The sequence below is a fragment of a genome, unplaced genomic scaffold, assembly GCF_019419815.1.
Source record: "Pyrus x bretschneideri cultivar Hongxiangsu unplaced genomic scaffold, Pyrus_bretschneideri_v1 Contig6, whole genome shotgun sequence".
NCBI classification, from domain to species: Eukaryota; Viridiplantae; Streptophyta; class Magnoliopsida; order Rosales; family Rosaceae; genus Pyrus; species Pyrus x bretschneideri.
Window position 1 is genome coordinate 10519688 of NW_025999798.1, and position 22330 is coordinate 10542017.

General features: G+C 38.6%; 4 protein-coding genes across 4 annotated transcripts; 1 reads left to right on the top strand and 3 right to left on the bottom strand.

The window, feature by feature from the left end:
- Nucleotides 1-125: 125 nt before the first annotated feature.
- On the bottom strand, nt 126-1418 carry LOC103928053 (transcription repressor OFP12-like). The gene has a single exon (XM_009337064.3). The coding sequence runs from the start codon at nt 1246-1248 to the stop codon at nt 502-504; it is 747 nt and encodes a 248-aa protein (XP_009335339.2). The 5' UTR covers nt 1249-1418; the 3' UTR covers nt 126-501.
- Nucleotides 1419-11814: 10396 nt separating this feature from the next.
- Nucleotides 11815-13413, bottom strand: LOC103928049 (late embryogenesis abundant protein D-34). Its single transcript, XM_009337060.3, has 3 exons — nt 13029-13413; nt 12298-12588; nt 11815-12189 (listed from the first exon to the last, which is right to left on the bottom strand). Exons 1-3 carry the CDS (start codon nt 13353-13355, stop codon nt 12025-12027), a joined length of 783 nt encoding a protein of 260 aa, XP_009335335.2. The 5' UTR covers nt 13356-13413; the 3' UTR covers nt 11815-12024.
- Nucleotides 13414-15948: 2535 nt separating this feature from the next.
- LOC103928048 (lactoylglutathione lyase) lies at nt 15949-18095 on the bottom strand. Its single transcript, XM_009337059.3, has 4 exons — nt 17935-18095; nt 17590-17820; nt 16569-16644; nt 15949-16184 (listed from the first exon to the last, which is right to left on the bottom strand). The coding sequence occupies exons 1-4, from the start codon at nt 18019-18021 to the stop codon at nt 16156-16158; spliced, it is 423 nt and encodes a 140-aa protein (XP_009335334.2). The 5' UTR covers nt 18022-18095; the 3' UTR covers nt 15949-16155.
- A 528-nt stretch (nt 18096-18623) lies between these two features.
- Nucleotides 18624-20903, top strand: LOC103928047 (pentatricopeptide repeat-containing protein At4g14850). Its single transcript, XM_009337057.3, has 2 exons — nt 18624-20303; nt 20396-20903. Exons 1-2 carry the CDS (start codon nt 18715-18717, stop codon nt 20859-20861), a joined length of 2055 nt encoding a protein of 684 aa, XP_009335332.2. The 5' UTR covers nt 18624-18714; the 3' UTR covers nt 20862-20903.
- Nucleotides 20904-22330: the final 1427 nt, after the last annotated feature.

A 22330-nucleotide genomic window follows, 5' to 3' on the forward strand; every position in this document is an offset into this window, starting at 1 on the left:
CTTCTTTATTTAGATTAAACTTTATTTATTTTAGATAATGTGACTATTCAATTCCTTTCTACCTTGAATTAAGAAATAGTTAGGCTAGATCTCCTTCTTGTTAATTGCAGCGACTTAATAATGTTAGCAGGACCACCAGAGGTCCACAAAGAGGCCAAGAATAGTAAACCATACTTTCTTGCCACCAATTACCATTGTCAATGACGAACATTCAACCACAAAAAAGGTACATTGTTAAACCTAAAAACAATTTTTTACGCAGCACAATCAACAAATACTACAAGAAATATGCATAAACAGACATCTCGAGACCTCAACATATCCCACGCCTTCCTTGGTTTTGTGATCATCAAAATACGTATTTTCTTTGTCCTCATACATAAACATGAACATCCATTGAAAGAGAAGAGCCAATACAAACGACTTATCTTTCTTTGTCTTTTTTCTCTTTTTCGAACCGTTACGCTAACCGCCACCAAATGTTAGTCGCGTCGCCACTAACTAATGAGTTTCCGGCTTTTTTTTCACGGTCATATCAGCCGCTGAAGCTGGTGCAGGTGCTGGTGAATCTTCAGCACACAGTAGGCCGATGACAAGATCGGTGAAGGCACTGATAATGTCCTTGTGCGCGTGTGTCGGATTGAGCGAAAGGTAGCACAAGAGAAGCTCATGTAAATACTCCATGTCATCGCTTGTAGCATGAACATGATCACCTGCCGATATATGATCTCGATTCGCTTCGAGCATTTCCTCCATCGAACGCCGAAAATCCATGTAAGGGTTTGAGGAATACTTGGGAACGCGCACGCCTTTGGTGACCAACATTCTTTTGTGAGAAGACTTGGGTTTTGTGGTGGTGTCTGGAGACTCGACGATGGAGTTGGATTGTCCCGGGGAGGAGAAGAAGAAGCGTTGAGAGGCGAAGATGGTGGCGAAATCTGGAGGGGAGTACTGGTCGGCGTCTGATTCGTCGGAGGAGTTGTAGAAGTGATCGTCGGCGGAGGAGGAGGAGGCTGTGAGGGATTTGAAGGTTGAGTGATCTGATGATGAGTTCACCAAGTTGAAGTCATGGTAGAGGGAGTTGAAGTTCTTGATGATAAGAGATGTACATGTGGTGGTAGAGGGACGTGGTGGCTGGTTTTGGTGGTCTAATTCGTTTGAGGCTTGATCCGGTGGAGCTTGGATTGTGGGTAGGCATTTGATGAAATTAGGGAAGCAGTGGAAGTTCTTGCATAGGATTTTAGACATGGTTTTTGAGAGAGAGGGAGGAGGGTGTGCTGGTTATATTTGTGAGTTATGGAATATGGGTTAGCTGAATGAGAGCTGGAGGTAAAATAAACGGTGGGATGATAAGTTGGCTTTTATTTGGGGAGAGAGAGAGAGAGCACTGCAAAAGTCCGAAAGGACAGGGAGAGAAGGGAGGTGAGAATCGTGAGATTTTCTTGTCTTTTGTTCTCTCTTTAATTGTTGGTCCGACCAAACAAGAAAGGTTCTCTCTTTGTTTTGTTCTATTTCTTCGTACAATAATATATTTATAACAACATTGTTACGAGTCATATAAAACTAATCACATTTTAACTCATCTACATCTATCTCTCCAATAAAAAATAATCTCTATATGTTGCTGTTATGAAATTTCTGTATTAAAAACATAGTTAGCAATGTGATTAGTTTGTGTGCAATTATCATTACTCTAGTTTTAATATTTCTACTTTTAGGATGGCAAGGAAAATTTATCTGTATATTAACTCAGATTATATATGTTAACTAATTTATTAGTACATGATTTATACAAAAAAAAAAAAAATCTTGCAACCACTTTGGGAAAGTCTACAATCTACGTACATCCACAATATGAAATGTCCGTGATCACATTCAGTTTGGAAGCACAAAGATTGACCTTCAACAAGATTCATCTTTTTGTTAATTGTTTTACATACAAAGTGGATGACCCCTACTTTGCTTAACAATTCCTTTATTTTTGTCAATACATATATGGATGCTAGCTACAAATTTACATTAAAACTCATGTTCAAGCAAAGTCTACTGCTAAAGTGGGATACACTTAGATTTCATATTTTTTTTTTTTTTTTTGGCATATTAGGTACACTAGTTTTAAGAAATACTATTAGGAGACTACTATTCGCTACTTGTGCTTTGTTTCACAGAATGTTTGGTGTGGGATGGGGATGCCAAGCAAATTATAACAAAGAAAAGAAAAGCTTACTAATTAATAGCTATGAGAGTCAATTAATCAATTTCAATTCTATCTTAATTTCAAGCTCTCACAACCACCCTTAATTAGAAATTAGTATGCATTACTTCTAGAAATATTAAACTTTTATCACAAACAATAAGATTACTTGTATACAATTTTATCTACTATAATGATCATATGATATGGGTGGGACTATGTAAAGTCCAATATTTATGCAAAAAAATTCTAGAAGTAGTACTTTGGTCTGTTTCATCGAGCAATTTTTTAGTATAGCCGTACCCAAGTGATGTTACTATTCAACTCAAATTATAACACTATAATTTATTTTGTTAATATATCCTCAAAGCGGGACATCTCAGTCATATTGTCTATTCTTATTATAACACGTGACATAAAATACAACATGATGAGTTGTATTCTCAAATCATTTGAAGAAAAAAAAAAAAAAAACCTTTCCATTATTCAATTTACAATTTTACTTGCAAGAAAAGTAAATATTAATTCTTGGTAGGAAGATTGAGAGAGAGGAACTAATCATTTTCATGACTTTTGGTACAACATTGAACGTCATTTTATCCTTGCAAAGTTGCAGACCTAACATGGTTTTAACCCCCTGCTTGAAAATGGAAAACTTTTTCTTGGCTTTTCGTGAACTTTCTATGCCCACTTTGAAAAAGTCACTTCCGGTCTACCATATCTGATTAACCGTAAACAAAAAGTTGCAGTGGCGCTCCTCACTTCCATTCAAAGCATCTTGCTGCTGATGATGCGGCTTCAAATTGAGGGCCTGGAGCTCCATGTAGTTTGATCATCACATCAGCTTTTAGTAACAACATCGGATCGTTGGCATCCAATCATTTCACTTCATGCATGCACATTCCAATTGCAACATTTAACATAGAAAATGGAATGGAACAGCCAAACTATGTAAAAACCAAGCGGCCATATGGCATATCTCACATAGACCAAGAATGTACATCCTAATTGTGGAAAATTTGTATCTAGCAAGGTTTGAGTTAAGCATTTAGGCATATCACAGTCAGATCTATCCCAAAAAACAAGCCATTGATTCTTAAAAGGGAGTCCAGTTCTCCTAAACTTACCCCATGGTCTAATAATTGTGATCACAAATTGTTTAATCTTAATCCAATGATAAAGAATTGAAATCAAACTGTGAGTGATCACAATTTTCTTTAAATCAGGAGGTCTAAGAGAACAGACACGAATAATGCAAACCAAATTACACAGAGCAAAAATGTGTTACTGTGTATGACACCAACCATTACATCTCCACCTTGCAATTATAAAATGAAATTTTCTGCCAATGATTTGATTGTTTACTGCAAAAAAACAAAGCCATCTGTCATGTCATATCATTGCCAATGAAGTAACGCAAACAACGCTGTAGGGAAGCATATATATATGCGCCCAACAGGGAACACAAATAGTACTACACTCCACAGATCTCCGTCACCTTCATATTATTATTTGTTGCATGATGCATGGCACTACGCAGTTACGCATGAGAGTAGGTACTTGTGGGTCTCAGTCCTGTAAGTACGTGCTTGCTTTTCCTCTTCCAGGAAACCACCAACTCCCACACTTACTTTTACCGTTTTGGATTATTCTTCACTCGTGGAAACATAACCGCGCCATTGCCCCCACCCTACATCCATGTGAATTATTGTCCTTGCCTGGGAGAGGATCATTGTGCATGCAGTCCATTATTAGAGGGTGACTACTAAGCGTAAAGATATCGGGACTACTTAATTGTTGTATAGGTGCAAACTATACAAGGGTCGTAGAATAAAAACCGCTTAATTGGTGTAAACTAGCTAGTTTATATTCACCTCAATGTGATGTTTGAAAGAGTCTAATGGTGATAATGTTTTTGTTAGAGGTGCTATTTTCACATCCCATTCAATATATAACTGATACGTCAAACAAAATTAAAGAAGATCAAATGATAGAGATCAATAAGAGATGTGTGGAAAGTAAAAAGAATGTGTGAAGAGCACCACCTTTATTAGTATCAGCAATATTCTACACTAACATACATTGAGGATATGAGTTTAAACTCGAAACACCGTGAGCAAAAGTACATCTCATTACACCTCATTACATGTTGGGATACTTTGCAGTGGGCAAAAGATACTACATCTCGAAGAGATTTTAATTTTTTGTTAAACTAAGAAGTAAATATTGTTAAAAAAAAAAGTTAATCTTTTATTTCCAACACCACTCTCTATTTTAAAATTTTTTGAATATTTTATTATTAATAATTCAAACACAACCTACTTAAGGAAAAAGGAAATTTAAAGAGCGACTCTTGGGTCTAGTCTAGAATTGTTGTGCTTATTTTAAACATTGCTTCTGCTAAACTTTAAGAATAATCAGCTGAAAAATAAAACAGTTGAGCGTTCGATAAATGTAAATTTAAAAGTATTGTGAGTAGAAAATTAGTGTAAAGCGGTTGGTAAACTTTAAATGTAAAAGTGATATAATTGCATATAAAGGTAAAAATGGACATGAAAATATGGAGTACAACAAAACCAACGGTGGCTAGGTAATGGTTTGATGGTAGTGCTAGTGGTGTCAATAAAAGGGTGTGGTTGTTAAGCCGATAGAGGTAACAATAGTTGTAGGCGCAGTGACAACGGCGAGGATCACGATTGTAGTTGTGATTATGACAACAATGATGGTGGTTGTGTTTATAGTAATAGTGGTGGTAATAATGGCAACACTGGTAGTGGCAATTTTAGTTGTGGTGGTAGTTGTACGAAGGGTGACAACAATGGTGGTGATAGTAACCTTCCTTAGAATTTGTAATGGTGATTGTGGTCGCTTTTTACTTCAAAAGTAAAATGTATTTGGAATGATAAATAATCAAATTCTGTAAAATCAATGAGCCTATTATAAAAACTAAAAATATTCATGAAAACTCAATTTTGTTATAAATAAGTAAAAGTTAGAGAGATAATCTTTACTAGTGACAGGAGCGAAGTAAGTGTAAAATATCACATTGGAACTGTAACACAAGGGAATGACAAATAAAAGAGGGGCGGATAGATACTAATGTTATTTATCTTTCCTTTCTCTGTATTTTGATAGTACACGGAGCACTCTATTTATAGAGCAACTCCAGCATACACACTTTGAAAATACGATCTCCTTCATTTCCAAAGTCCACATTACTGTGTGGGTATTGAAAATTTGTGTGGGCATTCATTAATCTGCCAAATATTTTCAACACTACTAATGTTTTCAACACTCACTCTTAGATACCCGCATATCAACATCAGTTACCTCGTTAAAACCTTGCTCGGAAAAACCCAGTGGGAAAAAACCATAGTGAAGGAAAAAGAGTACAACTTTACCTGTATTGTTGATACAGTGTTAAATATGCTTATGTTGCCTCGTTAAAACCTTGATAGGAAAAACCCAGTGGGAAAAATCCTGATCAAAGGAAGAAGAGTACAACATGCATGTATCATGGATGCTCCCCCTAATATGTATCTTCTCATGATTCCACAATTTCCAAATTTATCTGATTGGTAAGTCGACGTAATCCGATACTTTGCACTAACTTCTGAAACGTGCATTTTGGTAGAGACTTGGTGAACAGGTTTGCCAGATTTTCATTGGAACGGATTTGTCTAACTTCAATAATTTTAGCTTTTTGAAGCTCATGTGCACTTAAAAACTTTGGAGATATGTGTTTAGTCTTATCGCCCTTGATGAATCCTTCATTCATTTAGGCAACACATGCTGCATTATCTTCATAGATGACAGTTGGATTATCTATCTTCGAAGTTAGTTCACATGAATTATGGATATGATGGATCATTGATCTTAACTAAGAACATTCATGACTTGCTTCATGTAAAGCAAGTATTTATGAGTGATTTGAAGATGTAGCAACTAATGTGAGCGGGCTTTATATGGATCAGAGAGAAAACCAGCATCTGCATATCCAACAAGGACCTGGTCATTTGTGGATTTCTTTGAGTAGAAGAGACCCATATCTGTTGTCCCACAAAGGTATTGCAATATATCTTTGATTCCCTTCCAATGACGAATTGTTGGAGCAGAGTTATATCTTGCTAACAAGTTGACTGAAAAAGCTATATTTGGTCTAATACATAGTGCTAAATATAATAAAGCACCTATTGCACTTATATATGGTACTTCTGGACCAAAGACCAGTTCATCATCTTCTTTTGGACGGAATTGATCTTTCTTAATGTCCAAAGAACGAACGACCATTGGATTGTTGAGTGGATAAGCCTTGTCCATGCCAAATCGCTCCAGGATTTTTTTTCAATGTAAGTTGATTGGTGGACCAAAATTTCACTTGCACAATGCTCGATCTGCAGGCCGAGACAATATTTTGTTTTTTCAAGGTCTTTCATTTCAAATTCACTTTTCAGATATTCATCAGTTTTATTGAGCTCTTCAGGAATTTCAACTAGGTTCATATCATCGACATATACTACCCATATAGCTAATCCAAAGTTGGATTTCTTAATGAACACACAAGGGAAAATGACATTGTTGATATACCCTTGTTTAATCAAATACTCACTGAGACGATTATACCACATTCGTCCAGATTGTTTCAGCTCATACAATGATCGCCTTAATTTGATTGAGAGCATACCTCGTGATTTGTTAGTTGTTCCAGGCAACGTAAGTCTTTCTGGGACTTTCATATATATGTCTGTATCTAATTCTCCATATAGATACGCGGTGATGAAATCCATAAGTTGCATATCAAGTTTTTTTGAAACCACTAGACTTATTAAGTAACTGAACATAATTGCATCAATTACAGGATAGTATGTCTCCTCATGATCAATTCCAAGTCTTTGCGAAAAGCCTTGTGCAACGAGTCGTGCTTTATATCTTGCAATCTCGTTTTTCTCATTTTGCTTTCTTATGAATACTCATTTGTAACCCACGGTGTTTATACCAGGCAGGGTTTGGACTAATGGTCCAAAAACATTTCGCATTTCTAAGGAATTTAATTATGCATGGATTGCATCTTTCCACTTAGGCCAATCCTACCTTTGTTTGCATTCATCGACAGAGCGGGGCTCAATATCATCACTTAATATGATTTCAGTGGCTACTGCGAATGCGAACATGTCGTCGATGATTATTTCATTCCGATCCCACAATTCATTAGTACAAGCATAATTTATGGAGATTTATTTGCTTTCATGTACCTCTGTTTCTTCATGTACATGTGTCTCATCAAGGACATTTTCTTTTTTTGAAAGTACAGAATCATGAATTGTGGATTTGTCATTCATTTTTTCTTCTTGAATGATTTCATTTGGATTCAGCTACGCCCTCGTCTTTCTCTTTCGAAGGGCTGAATCTTTTGAATTTGGAGATCTACCACGTTTCAGGCGTGCACTAGATGAATCATTCACTGACACTTTATTTTGTCCAACAGGGATATCAATTCTTGCAAATGCATTTGCAGCTGGTATATATGATTTTGTCATTTTCATAGCATCATTAAATGCATCTGGTATTTGATTGGAATACTTTGAAGATGAACGATCTTTTTCACTTCATTTTCACATTGAGTGCTACGTGGATTGAAATGAATAAGGTGGGAACAACCCACATCAGCTCTTGTCGTTATTCTGGAACAGTTTTTCCTCCCCCTAATGATAGGAAGACTGTCTCATCAAAGTGACAATCAACAAAACGAGCTATAAACATATCACCTGTTAAGGGTTCCAAATATCTAATGACAGATGGTGAATCAAAACCCACATAAATTCCCAGTCTGCGTTAAGGTCTCATCTAGGTACATAAACAGCACAACCAAAAACTCGTAAATGTGAAATGTTTGGCTAATGCCCAAACACAAGTTGTACTGAGGAGTATTGGTGGTTGGCTATAGGTCTCAATCGAACCAATGATGCAGCATGTAAGATGGCATGTCCCTATGCAGAAACTAGCAATTTTGTTTTCATGAGCAGAATGCGAGCTATTAATTGAAGCCGATTGATGAATGCCTCTGCTAGATCATTTTGAGTATGGACATAAGGAACAAGGTGTTCAACATCAATGCCTAATGTTATGCAGTAATCATCAAAAGTTTGAGACGTAAATTCACTAGCGTTATCAAGTCGAATTGACTTAATGGGGTAATCTGGGAACCGTGCTCGGAACTTAATTATCTAAGTAAGAAGTCTCGCAAAAGCTACATTCCTAGTAGACAAGAAACAAACATATGACCATCGAGTAGATGCATCAACCAAAACCATAAAATATCGGAATGGTCCATAGGATGGTTGAATAGGCCCACAAATATCCCCTTGAATTCTTTGCAAAAAATGATGGGGATTCAGCATCAACCTTTAGTTATGATGATCTAATTACTAACTTCCCTTGAGAACAAGCCTTGCAAGGGTTATCATTTGAGATAGCAATGTGTCTCCTCAATAATGGATGTCTATTAGAGTTGGTAATGATCCTATGCATCATGGTAGATTCTGGGTGACCCAAACGATCATGCCAAAACAAGTAAACTTTTGAATCAATGAACTTCTGGTTCATGACAGTATGTGATTCAACTGTCTTTATGTATGTATAATATAATCCACTTGTTAAACCACGCAACTTCTCCAATATACGCTTCTGGGTATCATTGGAGGTAATGCATAAATACTCCACATTTTCTGCACTTTTTGTTTCAATGTGGTATCCCGTATGTCTTTGAAACTCAACAAATTTTGAGTAGATCGAGTAGTGTACAACGCATTCTGTATAGACAATATTGTTCTATTTGGTAACATAATCTGGGCTTTCCCTGAGCCTTCAGTTACATCTGATTGGCCTGATATTATTGTTATCATTACTTTTGTAAGCATCAATCTTGAGAAATACCTTCAATCTCGAAGTATTGTATGCGTAGTTGCGCTGTCTGCAAGACAAATACCTTCACCATTGCTCTTGTTTTGAGAATGACCATAATGCTTATCCATGCTTTCTAAGTAAGGGGATACCAGTTAAAAGCAATTTATAACAGGAAATTTAAATGCCACTTTTATTGAATTTGAAATGCTAGTTTCAAACTACAAGTTCAGTACATCAAACACAAATGATTCAGTCGAACCGGTATACTTCATTCCTCTTTTCCACAATAAAGTCTGAGACATCTAAGTATGTTGTGTTCAATTGTCCTGATAAGTCACACACTAGATCAGGTATATCCATTGGTTTAGCCTGATCAAGAAAATTGGTCTCAACACCTTTCTCCTTGATGGAGGCTTGATATAGATCCACCAGATGTTTTGGGGTACGACAAGTACGTGCCCAATGCTCATTGCCACCATACCTATGGTAGGCTCTTTCAGAGTTTCTAGGAGTATTGTTCATATGAGCTTTGCCTTTGTGGCGATTTACATTTTTGAAGCTCGGGCCTGAATTATGCCTTGGAACCTGGTTGTGAAATTGGACACCATGATTTTTGCCTTTCCCATTCCACCGTCCTCGCATATGGCCATGTCCTCTTTTATGGTTATTGCCACCATAAGATGTGGCATTCACTTCGAGGGAAACAACATTCACTTTTGGGAATGATGCAAATCCAGTAGGTCGGGACTGATGATTTTTCATCAGGAGCTCATTGTTTTGTTAAGTTACCAGAAGCACAGATATCAGCTGGTTGTATTCAGTGAAACCTCGCTCTCTATATTTCTGCTGCAGGAGCACGTTTGAGGCATGAAAGGTGCTAAAAGTATTTTCCGACATATCTTTTTCAGTGATGATTTCCCCCACAGAGTTTCATCTCGGAGCCAATTCTGAACATCGCAGAATTGTGCTCAACCACTGACTTGAAATCCTGGATACTTAGGTGAGTCCACTCATAACGAGCTCTTGGAAGAATCACTGTTTTCTGGTGATTGTATCTGTTTCTCAATGCTTTCCAGAGAGTTAACAGATCTTCAACCGTTAGGTACTCACTCTTTAGTCATTCATCAAGGTGGCGATGAATAAAGATCATGGTCTTCGCCCGATCTTGAGAAGATGCATTGTTCTCTTCCTTGATTGTTTCTCCAAGATTCCCTGCCTCCAAATGGATCTTGGTATCCACTACCTAGGTAAGGTAGTTATTCCCAGTAATGTCTAGGGCAACAAAATCAAGTTTTGCCAAGTTCTCCATTTCTTTTCTGAAAGAAAACTGAGATGTGTAAGAACTTGCAATAATATCTAAAGGTATGTAGTGTTAGAACTTTTGGTTTTTATAAATTTTTCATTTTGATCTTCGAGCCAAAATGATAAGCACTCGAAACTTCTGGCTCGAGATTTACATGATGAATGAGGATGGCGATTGTACCGCACCATTCTCGTTGAAATAACATAACATAGGATGAACGATTATTCCGCACCACTCAAGTAACAAGAAAATTTAAATACGCAGAGTATGGTGGGCGATTATACCGCACCACCTAAAATTGCAATGAAATTAAACAACAGGTAAATTAAATATGCAGGGTAGGGTGGGCGATTATACCGCTCCACCTAAAATTTGCAGTAAAATTAGATCTGCAGTCCAAGATAGGTGATGATACCGCATCATCTTGGATTGCACTAAGATTAAATTTGCAGTTCAAGATGGGCGATTGTACCGCACCATCTTGGATTGCAGTAAAATCAACATAAATAAATACTAGGTTAGTAATCAAGATCTACACCAAACAAGAAATCAAAGATATATGTAAATATTAGGTTGAGAACTAGAAGTAGGCATGGTGTAAACAGTTCTTCATGAGGGTATATCCAGCAGTTGAGGCAGAGGAAGAAGATGAACAGTAAAATCCTTGAAGGAAACTTTTTTTTTTTTCTTTCGGCGAAGAGAAATGAGAGAATGATTAGAGAATCGTGCTGAACGTGTTATAAATAGGTAAAAGTTAGAGAGATAACCTTTACTAGTGACAGAAGCGAAGTAGGTGTAAACTATCACACTGTAACTATAACACAAGGGGATGACAAATAAAAGAGGGACGGATAGATATTGATGTTATTTATCTTTCCTTTCTCTGTATTTTGATAGTACACAGAGCGTTCTATTTATAGAGCAACTTCAGCACACTTTGAAAATATGATCTCCTTCATTTCCAAAATCCACATTACTACGTGGCTATTGAAAATCTGTGTGACCATTCATTCATCTGTCAAATATTTTCAACACTGTCAATGTTTTCAACAAATAACGCATTTTATTAAAGTAATTTTTAGAAGCAACCGCCATGTTACACTTTTAAAAACTGATATTTGAGAGCCATTTCTTATTGATAAGCGGAATATTAATTTTATCAAAACACCTTTTTACTGTTTCGCTTAGCTTTTGGTGAAAAAAGCAATACAAAACTTAAGTTGTTTACAGCAAGGGATGCGATGCTCCCCCTAAAATAAGAACAAACCAAAGCATTAGGCTGTGTGGGCTAGCCCAGTCCAAACGATTTATTTTGCAGAAACAGCCCCATAATAAGAACTAGCGGTCCAGTCCAAAACGGAGAACGTAAAGAATTAAAGATGCAACCTTCATATAGGTATGTAGAACAGAACTCAAACTGGTTTAAGAATTACATATCATATAAGAACAACGCATTGACATACAAAGTACAACACAGCTTGGTATTTTACCGCGAATACAAAACCATGGCGCACACGTTTACATACTATTTCATATAGATACGTGGCGTAAAACTGCTAACTAATTTAGAGATTGTTGATTACAACACCTATTCAGTTTACCAGAAAGCATGAACAGCCACATGTCACATGTTTATATTCTCATTCAGCCTAGCAGCCGCCATCACCGACGCTGCCACTCCACCGGGACGGGTTCCCATGCCCGGATTGTTTCGCAGCTCAGAGCTCACAACTCCTTCAGCATCCTGCCTCGTCGCGGCTTTGTCCGCGGGCAGCTTTGCAGTTGCACCCTTCAGCCACGCAACAAAGACTACTTCACATCAAACACCTTACTGACCATATTGAATAAATACAAAAAACCACACAATATCCATATGCCCAATGGTCGAGTTAATTACCGACAATACATCAGTGAGCTTGATCTTGTCCTGCTCGCTCTCAGTCCCAGCATTGTACGCTGCAGCGGATTGAGCCATGGCGGCCAGCCCACCCGGGCTTATCACATTGCTGCCTGTCGCTCTCACCTCAGCTGCCTGAATGGCCGCAGCATCGCTTTGATCAATTGGCCTGTCACCTGCTGTTTGGGCCGAGGCTTCCAGTGCTTCACCTATGGTGATTGAGTTCTGCTGCATGAACCCCGCCGCAGTTGCCTGCGCCACTGGGGTACGCTGCACATGCTGCCCAACCACCTAACCACATCCAAACACACAAGAAAAAGGGTCACCCACCCCCTTTACATCCATAGCAGCATAGCATACATTATGTGTTGGAGGTATAACACAATGCCAGCCATCATATTTATGTTTTTTACGATGTCAAACTATACTACTAATACAAATAGCAGAATGATCAATTCAACCCTACAACATACATGTTAAATTAGTACTGAATAGTACTAATTAATAATTTAGATTCAAACATATATAATATATATGATAATAACATAATGTATACGATAATATTAGACTACATAATATATATACATGATAATATTAGACGTAACAATCCGTATGAAGAAATATAGCGTATATATTAGACATAATTAACATATTAAAAGTGAGTTGTATTGTTAATTGAATCGAGCTTTGGTATCTAAATGATCAGGAAAATGAGAGAGCAGGTTGGGAACCTGTCCACCAACTGATTCGGTGATGATGCGGCTGCCGGGGACATCAGTCTCGGTAACAGTGACACCTTCACTTCCAGCAACATCGGTAGCCTGGTCATGGCGGACGAGACCGGCTTTTTCGTTCCGGCTGGCGGCCGACTGCATAACAGCGGCCGGACCGCCCTTCTGGGTCTGCCCGAAAATCATGGTCTCAGCGGTCTGCATCATGTTAGCATCTTGCGGTGCAATGGGCTTGTCAGCGAGTTGCCCTGAGACGGAGAAAACGTCACCGTACTTGATCGGCTGCGCCTCATCCTCCCGAGGCCTCCGTGGCTGTCCCTGGCTCATTTTTATCAGTATTTGTGTTGAATTACAACGTTATTTCAACGGTTTTGGTGGTTCTGACTAGTTCTATACGTACGTGTAGATGTTAGGGAAGAATGGCAGACTTTATATAAGGTTATATATAATTTGTGAAACCTTATTGACACGTGGATTTTGAGACACGTGTCGAGATAAAGGCCAGGACACTTCGAATTCTAGCGGTACACATGTAAGCAGGTTGCTGTGCTTGCAGTTAATCTGCCGACACTTGTCGCTACAGAGGTTGCCAACACTTATCGGCTTAGGACCCTCGTCACTCCATCGAATGTTCGAACCAAGGTTCCAAAATATGTTAGGTGTTAATCGGACGTCGTGCTGGAGCCTAGCACTTAGGCAGCTAGGTGAAGTCTAAGCAAACTAAACGGATTTAAGTAAATATATTGTATTTCGTGTAAATAAGTGTCTGTTTATACATAAAAGATATATAATTTTATCATAAACTAGAAAATAGAATGATATATATATATATATATATATATATATATATATATATTATGAAGTATTGGAACATAATGAAAACATGGGGAGCAAATATATCATGTGTGTTTATTTAAGTGTTCAATAAGTTTCTTACAACTTATTGGAAACAATAAAATGCAAAAGGAAAGTTATCTATTTTCTATCTAAGTGAGTTGCCACCTAGGCAAGTGTCTAGACGAGTCTGGGTGGGCGCCTCAGCAAGTCTAGATGCCATTTCTTAATTTTCAAACGCTTAGGCATTAATCGGAACGGTGACTAACTGCCTAGCACCTAGGCGGGGATTTTTAGAACAATGGTTCGAATTGATACTGGATGCTAATGCTAGTATCCTTTCAAAGGTTGAAGTTCACGCTTTTACTATTGTTTGGATCCAAATTTACACCATCGGCCTGTGCAATCAAGGCTATTGAGTGAGCATAGCTCTCAACCGTCAGATGAAAATGAAGATAATTTTGTTATTATTGAAAGATAATATTATGATTTTTATCATAATAATTATCGTTTAACAAATTATCTTGATATTTTCTTATACGGGATAGTAAGATGCAAAGTAAGTTTCCGAGCAAGTAGTACAATTCAATTGGACTTAGGACTCCTATTGTCAGATTGAGTAGCACGGTGATGGTGCATTAAGATGAGGTTTGGATAGTCAAGATGCATGGTTTTGGGATAATGTTGAAGTCAAGATAATGATGCAAATTGCAATGTCATTCGTACATGGAATTTGGATGACAGAGATCCACGACATTTAAATATTATAACCAATCTTTGGATTAGATTGGTGTTCTGCAAAGATGAAAGGAGCACACGACATTGACACGAGGAATCTTGACTTTGAGGGATATTATCAAAAATGTTCTTTATCACAATATTTTGACGCTGAGAGTTAGAATGGAATTGGAATACTTTATTTCAGTGGCTGAGCATTACAAAATCTATAAATAGAGGCAGTGGCAACAACAAAAGGCACCTCCAATTCAACACACAACTGCCCTGCGCAAACCTCTCAAACACCTTGAGATTTTTTTTTATTTTCTTTTTTTCGTCAACACACCTTCAGTTTGGATAAACAACACTGTATCGAGGTCGACTGGTTATCTATCCAAGTCTCGGTCGAGAAGGATTTTCGAATCCTTATTGGCAGAGGTCATCTCATTAGCCTTCTTAGCGAAGTGAGGTGTTACAAGTTACTACATTTGACACATTGAAAACCGAATTTGATATTAAACTTCGCAGAACTAGCAGCCTTGTCTTTAGGCTCTAGAACCCGAAGGCCGAGACGTGTTCCTTCCTCGGCCGCAGTCGCAAGATCAAGAAGTCAGCAACGTGCTCAACGCAACATCAACAAATTTTACTCCTCGGCTGAGCTTGGCCGACGAGTTGGCACGCCCCGCATCAATAGAAGGACGTAGTTAGCTCATTAGTTACTCGGCCTACACGCTGCGTAGACTTTGTAATTTTTTGGGTCAACAACTATCTACTCAAAGTCGAGAACTTGTGTTCGATTACGTATCCTAGTACCCTTCTACAGTTCTAGTTGTTATGAGCACTAACTCAATTAATTAAAAATCGATTTTCAAGTGGTTAAGAACGTTGACCCTTGCACCAAAACCCACGTTTAAGGTTTAGTTACTCCCAACCTAGTAGTGCTGGTATGACAAAGAAAAAAAGTGTCCTTGAGATGAGCAAAACAGAGATTTTTCCCGAAAACTTCACGTATCAATTAGAAAATAGAGTGTTCTTTTGAAGACCCATGTTTATACACACGAGCACTGCGAAAACACTCTTCCAACCACGTCCTGGCGGTGTAGCATAAGGCAATGCAGACATTACTTTTGATGCAAGAATACCAGATCGAGCCAAATAAGCGAAAAAGAGCATATGCCACAAACAAGTTGAAAAGGGAATGTAATTAACAAGGGGGGCTTCAGTATAGAAGGGGACTGTTTTGCTAAAAATGTCAAATATCTTTTTATGACTCGAAAATTTTCGACTTCAAGTGTCACATGGTAACAAGCTTGCATTCGACTTCTACCAAGCCTAAATATTCGACCATCATATATTATGCAATCCGTACTGACACGTGATACGCTACGATAGCAATTGATGTGAAGCATAAAAGTATACAACATATTTAAGATCATAAATACAATAACACTTGAGGTACAGCTGCATAAATGAAACTGATCATTGCTACTTATTGTATGTACGATATTTTACTGATCATTTGCTTCATATCATTCTAATTGACCTTTCGGAGCAGCCTATGGTGTTGCCGTGCAGTTCATTGACCTGCAACCTCCAATCCATTGCCTGCACAACAAAGCATGATTGAGAAACTGAAAGGAAAGGAATGACAAATGTTCTTCTTTACTAATAGCATAGCAATGGGAAAGCTGATTGAGATCCATAGTGCATAATCAGTATACATCTGAGAGAAGATTCTCTGTGTTTGTCAGCAAATGATCTTCCATCTTCAAAATAGGGCATGCCATTCAATACTGTGTTCAATCTTTCAATTAGTTTCTCAACATATCATATTGATCCTGTCATTTTGTTCATAAAGCGTTGAGTAATTCCAGTAATCCCCGCATGCTTATCCAAAATTCTAACACCTTTAACCCAAGATAAATGGCTCTTGCTTAAGTTGCAATCTTGAACACAACATATATCAACAATATGATTAGAAAGGCTTACCATCTGGATCAAAGAAGAAGACTTGCTTGACCTTACCATCAGGTAAGGACTTCTCAAACGTCTGGATTCCCTTTTCCTGCACAACCGAATTTGTTCATAGAACTCGCATCAAAGAATGGTTGATAAAATAAATAAATTAAATGAGAACAAACAAACATACAAAGCCTTTAAACCTTTGTCTTTGCCCCTTCTAAACAAAGGCCCCAACCTATTTAAGCCTGTTTTAGAAACCAACTTTGTTTTTAAGGGGAAGAAAACTGCCCCAATCAAATTCTTCTTAAAGCTTCCCAACTTCTTACCCCAACAAAACAAGCTAAACAGAACCAATCAAAAAACGACTTTGTACGTCATGAGGATAACTTAACTAGTCGTCTCCCACTCTCTCATTTGGTCTAGAAAGGTCAAAGGTTGCGTTTTTGGTTCTTCTTTCTCCCAAAATTTATGCACGTGAGTTTGTTTTGAAGCTTTTCCCTTGCATTGAATCTTCAGCTATGTCATTCATGTTCTGTTCCGTGTCTTAGTATATACCTAAGTTCATATTACTATCAGTTCATAGTTATACGAACATGTATATATAGAGGAAACGAAGAACCTAGACCGTATAAGGGAAGTGAAGCAAAACTTGGGTGAAAAAATAGTTAGCAAATAAAAGCGAGAGCTCATATCGTACATAACAAATGCCTCATCTTGCCTAAGATTTGATTTCACATTTCAAGACTCAATTCCATAAAGGTTCACACAAGTAGATCCGGCCAGTTGGCAGCGGTAGCAGCGGCACCCTCGAACGCAACTTCGACCCCCCACCACCACTAGTCATAAATTCGAGTAGTTTAGAATATCGTCTTTGTAAAAAGAAAAGGGTCCTTAATAACTTTCACTTTTCACTATAACAATCAAACTCCACAAAGCACAAATCTTTTTCACCTCCAAATCAAAACCAACAAGGCAGCAATCACAAATTCAATTCAAATCATAAAAATCCCAAAAGGGTAAATTTAAAAACGTATTCATAGTTTCATACCTTGAGGGTTTTCGCAAAAGACTGGAAATTGGAGACGTTGAAGCAGATGTGGTGGCCTCTGGGGAGGTGGCTCGGGTCAGCAACCGGTGAAGTGGCGCTCCATGGTCCTTCCGGAAGGTTAAAACTAGGGTTTCTTTCGATCAGGTGGAGAGCGAAATTCCCAGGCGCCTTGAGCCATATCACCTTGAACTCCCCGAAGTTTGGGCTCTCAATCTCCTCGAGCCCAAATATCTACAACGATCGTAAAATCAAAATTAATTAGATTAACTAATTGCTAATTAGCTTGTTAAAGTGATGTAATTATAAGAATCGAAATAGGGAATTAAATTAGGAGGGGTGAAGGACCTCCTTGTAGAAATCGGCGAGACGCCGAATGTCGGAGGATTCTCTGGAAATGTGGTTGAGACTCACTCCTGTTGCTATTGCCGCCATTTCTTTCTTCTTTCTTTGGCAAGCGGTTTGGGGGACCTTATATAACGGCTGATTTTATTGGCTAGGCTTCTAAGGGTGATGTGAATACGACGTCGTGAAACGTCATTGCTTTGTGAATTGTGATTACGGACTAACATTTTTGGCAAAGTCAAAAATGGAAAATTTAGTTATTTAAGGATGAATAGGGATTCCTGCTAAAAATTCTTTCGGTTCGAATTACAGAGTTTTAGAGTTTTATGGTTATTATTAGAACTGTTCAAATAATGAATCACTATGCTTGTCTACAAATTAATGAATTAAAACTAAGGTTGTTTAGTCAAATTACTATAGTAAATGTATAGTAATGCTTTTATCAATTTTATTCATCTGTTTTAAAAAAAAAAAAAAAATTAAACGATCTTAATTTTAATAATTTTTTACAAAAACGTTCTTTATAAATTAATTTATAAAAACATAAAATTTTATAAAACGACAAAAAATAATTTTGGATAAGAACTTCTATATATTTTTTGAGATGTAGCCAGAGTACCAATTAAGCATTGTAATTTACAACATGTAAATAGTAGTTGAGCAAAGCACTAGTATAATAGACCGCCACAGTTCACAAACAAACCCGTGAAGAAATTTCACTACAGCTCCGATGCACTACTAACTTCCCTCCCTACCCCTCAATCATGACCCTAATTACTAACAATGCCATTCCTCGCTCCCAACACGCTCGCCTCCCTGGTCGAATCCGCCGTGTCGACGCATTCCCCTCTGCTGGGCCGGGCGGCGCATGCCCACATGATCAGAACCCTCGGAGCGTCTCTCCCCTCCTTCCTCTCCAACCACCTCGTCAACATGTACTCCAAACTCGACCTCCCTGACTCAGCCCAACTCATCCTCCGACTCAGCCCATCTCGCTCAGTCGTCACCTGGACCTCCCTTATCGCCGGTGCTGTCCAAAATGGCCATTTCGCCTCCGCTATCCTCCACTTCTCTAACATGCGCCGCGAGTCCATCCAGCCCAACGATTTCACCTTCCCTTGCGCCTTCAAGGCCTCGGGTTTGCTGCGGTTGCCTGTCACCGGAAAACAGCTCCATGCGCTAGCTGTCAAGGCCGGGCAGATATGCGATGTCTTTGTTGGGTGCAGCGCTTTTGATATGTACTGCAAGACGGGTCTCCGAGACGAGGCTCGGAATGTGTTTGATGAAATGCCCGAGAGAAACCTTGCGACGTGGAATGCGTACATGTCGAATGCGGTGCTTGACGGGCGGCCGCTAAATGCGGTTTACAAGTTTATTGAGTTTCTGCGGGCGGGTGGGGAGCCTAATTCGATTACGTTCTGTGCGTTTCTCAATGCATGTTCGGATACATCGAGTCTGGAGCTCGGGAAACAGTTACATGGGTTTGTGATGCGATGTGGGTTTGGCAAAGATGTGTCGGTTTTAAATGGGCTTATTGACTTTTATGGGAAGTGCCGGGAGGTCGGGTGTTCAATGACGGTTTTTGATGGAATTGGTCAGCGGAATGATGTTTCTTGGTGCTCTATGGTGGCTGCGTGCGTGCAGAATGATGAGGAGGAGAATGCATGCGAGTTCTTTTTACGGGCGATGAAAGAAGGGGTTAAGCCGACTGACTTCATGGTTTCGAGTGTTCTAAGTGCTTGTGCTGGAGTTGCGTGGCTTGAACAGGGTAGGTCAGTTCACTCGGTTGCAGTGAAGGCGTGTGTGGACGGAAATGTATTTGTTGGGAGTGCACTTGTTGACATGTATGGAAAATGTGGCTGCATAGAAGATGCCAAGCGTGCCTTTGATGAGATGCCTTCGAGGAACTTGATCACTTGGAACGCAATGGTAGGTGCGTACGCACATCAAGGGCTTGCCGATATGGCTTTGGCATTTTTCAAGGAAATGTGCACCCGAAGTCACGAGTTTAAACCAAATTATGTTACATTGGTGTGTGTATTATCGGCATGTAGTAGGGCAGGGGCTGTGCAAATGGGGATGCAGATCTTTGAGTCAATGAAAGCAAAGTATGCAATTGAACCAGGGGCAGAGCATTATGCATGTGTTGTGGACTTGCTAGGGCGAGCTGGGATGATAGAGCGAGCTTACGAGTTTATTACAAAGATGCCAATTCGGCCAACGATTTCCATTTGGGGGGCACTTCTTGGGGCTTGTAAAATGTATAGGAGTACAGAATTGGGGAAGATTGCAGCTGACAAGTTATTTGAACTCGATCCTAAAGACTCTGGCAACCACGTGGTGCTTTCTAACATGTTTGCAGCTGCTGGCAGGTAAATATCCCATTGTAGTGTTGCTATCTAGAATCCTACACGCTTTGTGGCGTTTAAACAAACTGATTTCTGTTTGGCAATTCTCAATGCAGGTGGGAAGAAGCAACGCTTGTGAGAAAGGGAATGAAAGATGTTGGGATCAAAAAGGGTGCAGGCTACAGTTGGATCGCAGTTAAGAATGCAGTCCACATCTTCCAAGCAAAGGACACCTCCCACGAAAGGAATTCGGAGATTCAGACAATGCTAAGTGAGTTAAGGAGGAAAATGGACGAGGCTGGCTATATTGCCGACACCAATTTTGCGCTGTTTGATATAGAGGAAGAAGAGAAAGTGTCGGAAGTTTGGTACCACAGCGAGAAGATTGCGCTGGCGTTTGGACTCATATCCCTCCCTCCCGGGGTGCCTATAAGGATAACAAAGAACCTTAGGATCTGTGGGGATTGCCATGGTGCAATCAAGTTCATTTCTGGAATTGTAGGTAGAGAAATTATTGTGAGAGATAACAATCGGTTTCATCGCTTTAGAGATGGTCATTGCTCGTGTAGAGATTATTGGTGATAATTTAAAATTGTTCTAATCATTTAAAAAAAAAATTCTACCGATAAATTATTGAGCTACGCACACAGCACATCTTGTACATAACAGTAACGCTACTACGGCCACTAACTTTATCTCAACTTTTTAAAATCAATTTACATGAACATAGCACAATTGGCACATTGACTCATCAGGTAGGACCTTTGTTATGATAAAAGTTGGCGATTCAACTTTTTAAAATTGGGAAGTGCTGTTCACATACATTTTTTAGCCTCTTACTTATTTAAGTCTGACCGTTGATTCCGTTTGATTTATTTAGTCTGATGGTCATAAATAAAAGAGTGTGAGAAGTTAAAAATAGTGTAAAAATCACCTTTTTTAAAAATTAAAAAAAAAAAAAAATCGTTTAGCTCAATTCAGAACGTCTCTTGACGCGGAGGAATTTTGGTTGGAAAAAGCTCAAGACTTTCTTTTGGATTCTTTATTGATGATTGTAACTTCACAATTATTTGCTAGCGGAAGACTTAGCACTAAAGACCGTATTTGACAATTCACTCTGTCTATGGATCCTTTATGTGTCTTTTTGCATGATGAAGATGTAGATCATTTTGTATTGTTCGTTTGCCAAGGCTATTTGGAGTGGTACTGTTTCTTCTCGTCCTTCCTCCTTCTTACACACATGTGGTCAGCTATCTCTCTATAAATACTTCATTCTCCACCAAATTCTAGTAAGCTTTGGTATGTAATTAAGCCCTAAATTCTCTCTCTTTTTAGAGAAACTGACTTAGGCATCGGATATCATTGGCCAAACCCCCCATATCTGCTTCACTGTCTCCAATCTCCCATCCTTAGCCCAAACCCTCAAGGTATATATGCAATGCAATGCATGTTTTATTGTTGCTGGATGATTTTTGATAATGAAAACCCTTTTATGGACTAGCCTTTGTTGCCGGTTATTTATATTTTTCTTCCTCTATTCGACGCAATCGCGAGTTGTCAGAACAAATTTGGTCGTGCAGGAAAAGGGAATTCAGACTTCTGAGAGGTGCGTAAATGATGGTACGCTCCAGCAAGTCTTCTTCTTTGATATAGACGGTAAGATTTTCGTATCACGATTATTTTTATATATACAGATATATTCTGACTATGAATTTGAATAAGTTTCGCCATTATCATACTAGGAGTCTTTGTCATTCATCCTTTCAGTTAAGATTTTAGTTTTAATTCTTCAATTCTTCGATGCTTTCCTTTGTTTTTCTCAATCAGTCTTTACTGGTGCAGGGAATGGCCTGGAGGTTGGAGCACCTCAATGAATTCCGCAACAGCACCTAGGGCAGCTTTCGAATGGTCGAGTGGGATTGATATGAAGCAGACGATCACTAAATTTTAATTACATATATATAACAAGTTGCAAACTTACAATGTATGCAGCTGTTTCTCAAGTGTTGTTATATATATATATATATATATATGTTTGCTTTTATGATTGT

Coding starts and splice junctions, on each gene's coding strand:
- LOC103928053 (XM_009337064.3), bottom strand. CDS start 1,248: ATGTCTAAAATCCTATGCAAGAACTTCCACTGCTTCCCTAATTTCATC.
- LOC103928049 (XM_009337060.3), bottom strand. CDS start 13,355: ATGAGCCAGGGACAGCCACGGAGGCCTCGGGAGGATGAGGCGCAGCCG. Junction 12,589..13,028: donor CCGAATCAGTTGGTGGACAG/GTTCCCAACCTG, acceptor GGATGTGGTTAG/GTGGTTGGGCAGCATGTGCA. Junction 12,190..12,297: donor AGCTCACTGATGTATTGTCG/GTAATTAACTCG, acceptor GCGTGGCTGAAG/GGTGCAACTGCAAAGCTGCC.
- LOC103928048 (XM_009337059.3), bottom strand. CDS start 18,021: ATGGCGGCAATAGCAACAGGAGTGAGTCTCAACCACATTTCCAGAGAA. Junction 17,821..17,934: donor TCGCCGATTTCTACAAGGAG/GTCCTTCACCCC, acceptor CGATCGTTGTAG/ATATTTGGGCTCGAGGAGAT. Junction 16,645..17,589: donor CTTTTGCGAAAACCCTCAAG/GTATGAAACTAT, acceptor TCGGTTGTGCAG/GAAAAGGGAATCCAGACGTT.
- LOC103928047 (XM_009337057.3), top strand. CDS start 18,715: ATGCCATTCCTCGCTCCCAACACGCTCGCCTCCCTGGTCGAATCCGCC. Junction 20,304..20,395: donor ATGTTTGCAGCTGCTGGCAG/GTAAATATCCCA, acceptor TTCTCAATGCAG/GTGGGAAGAAGCAACGCTTG.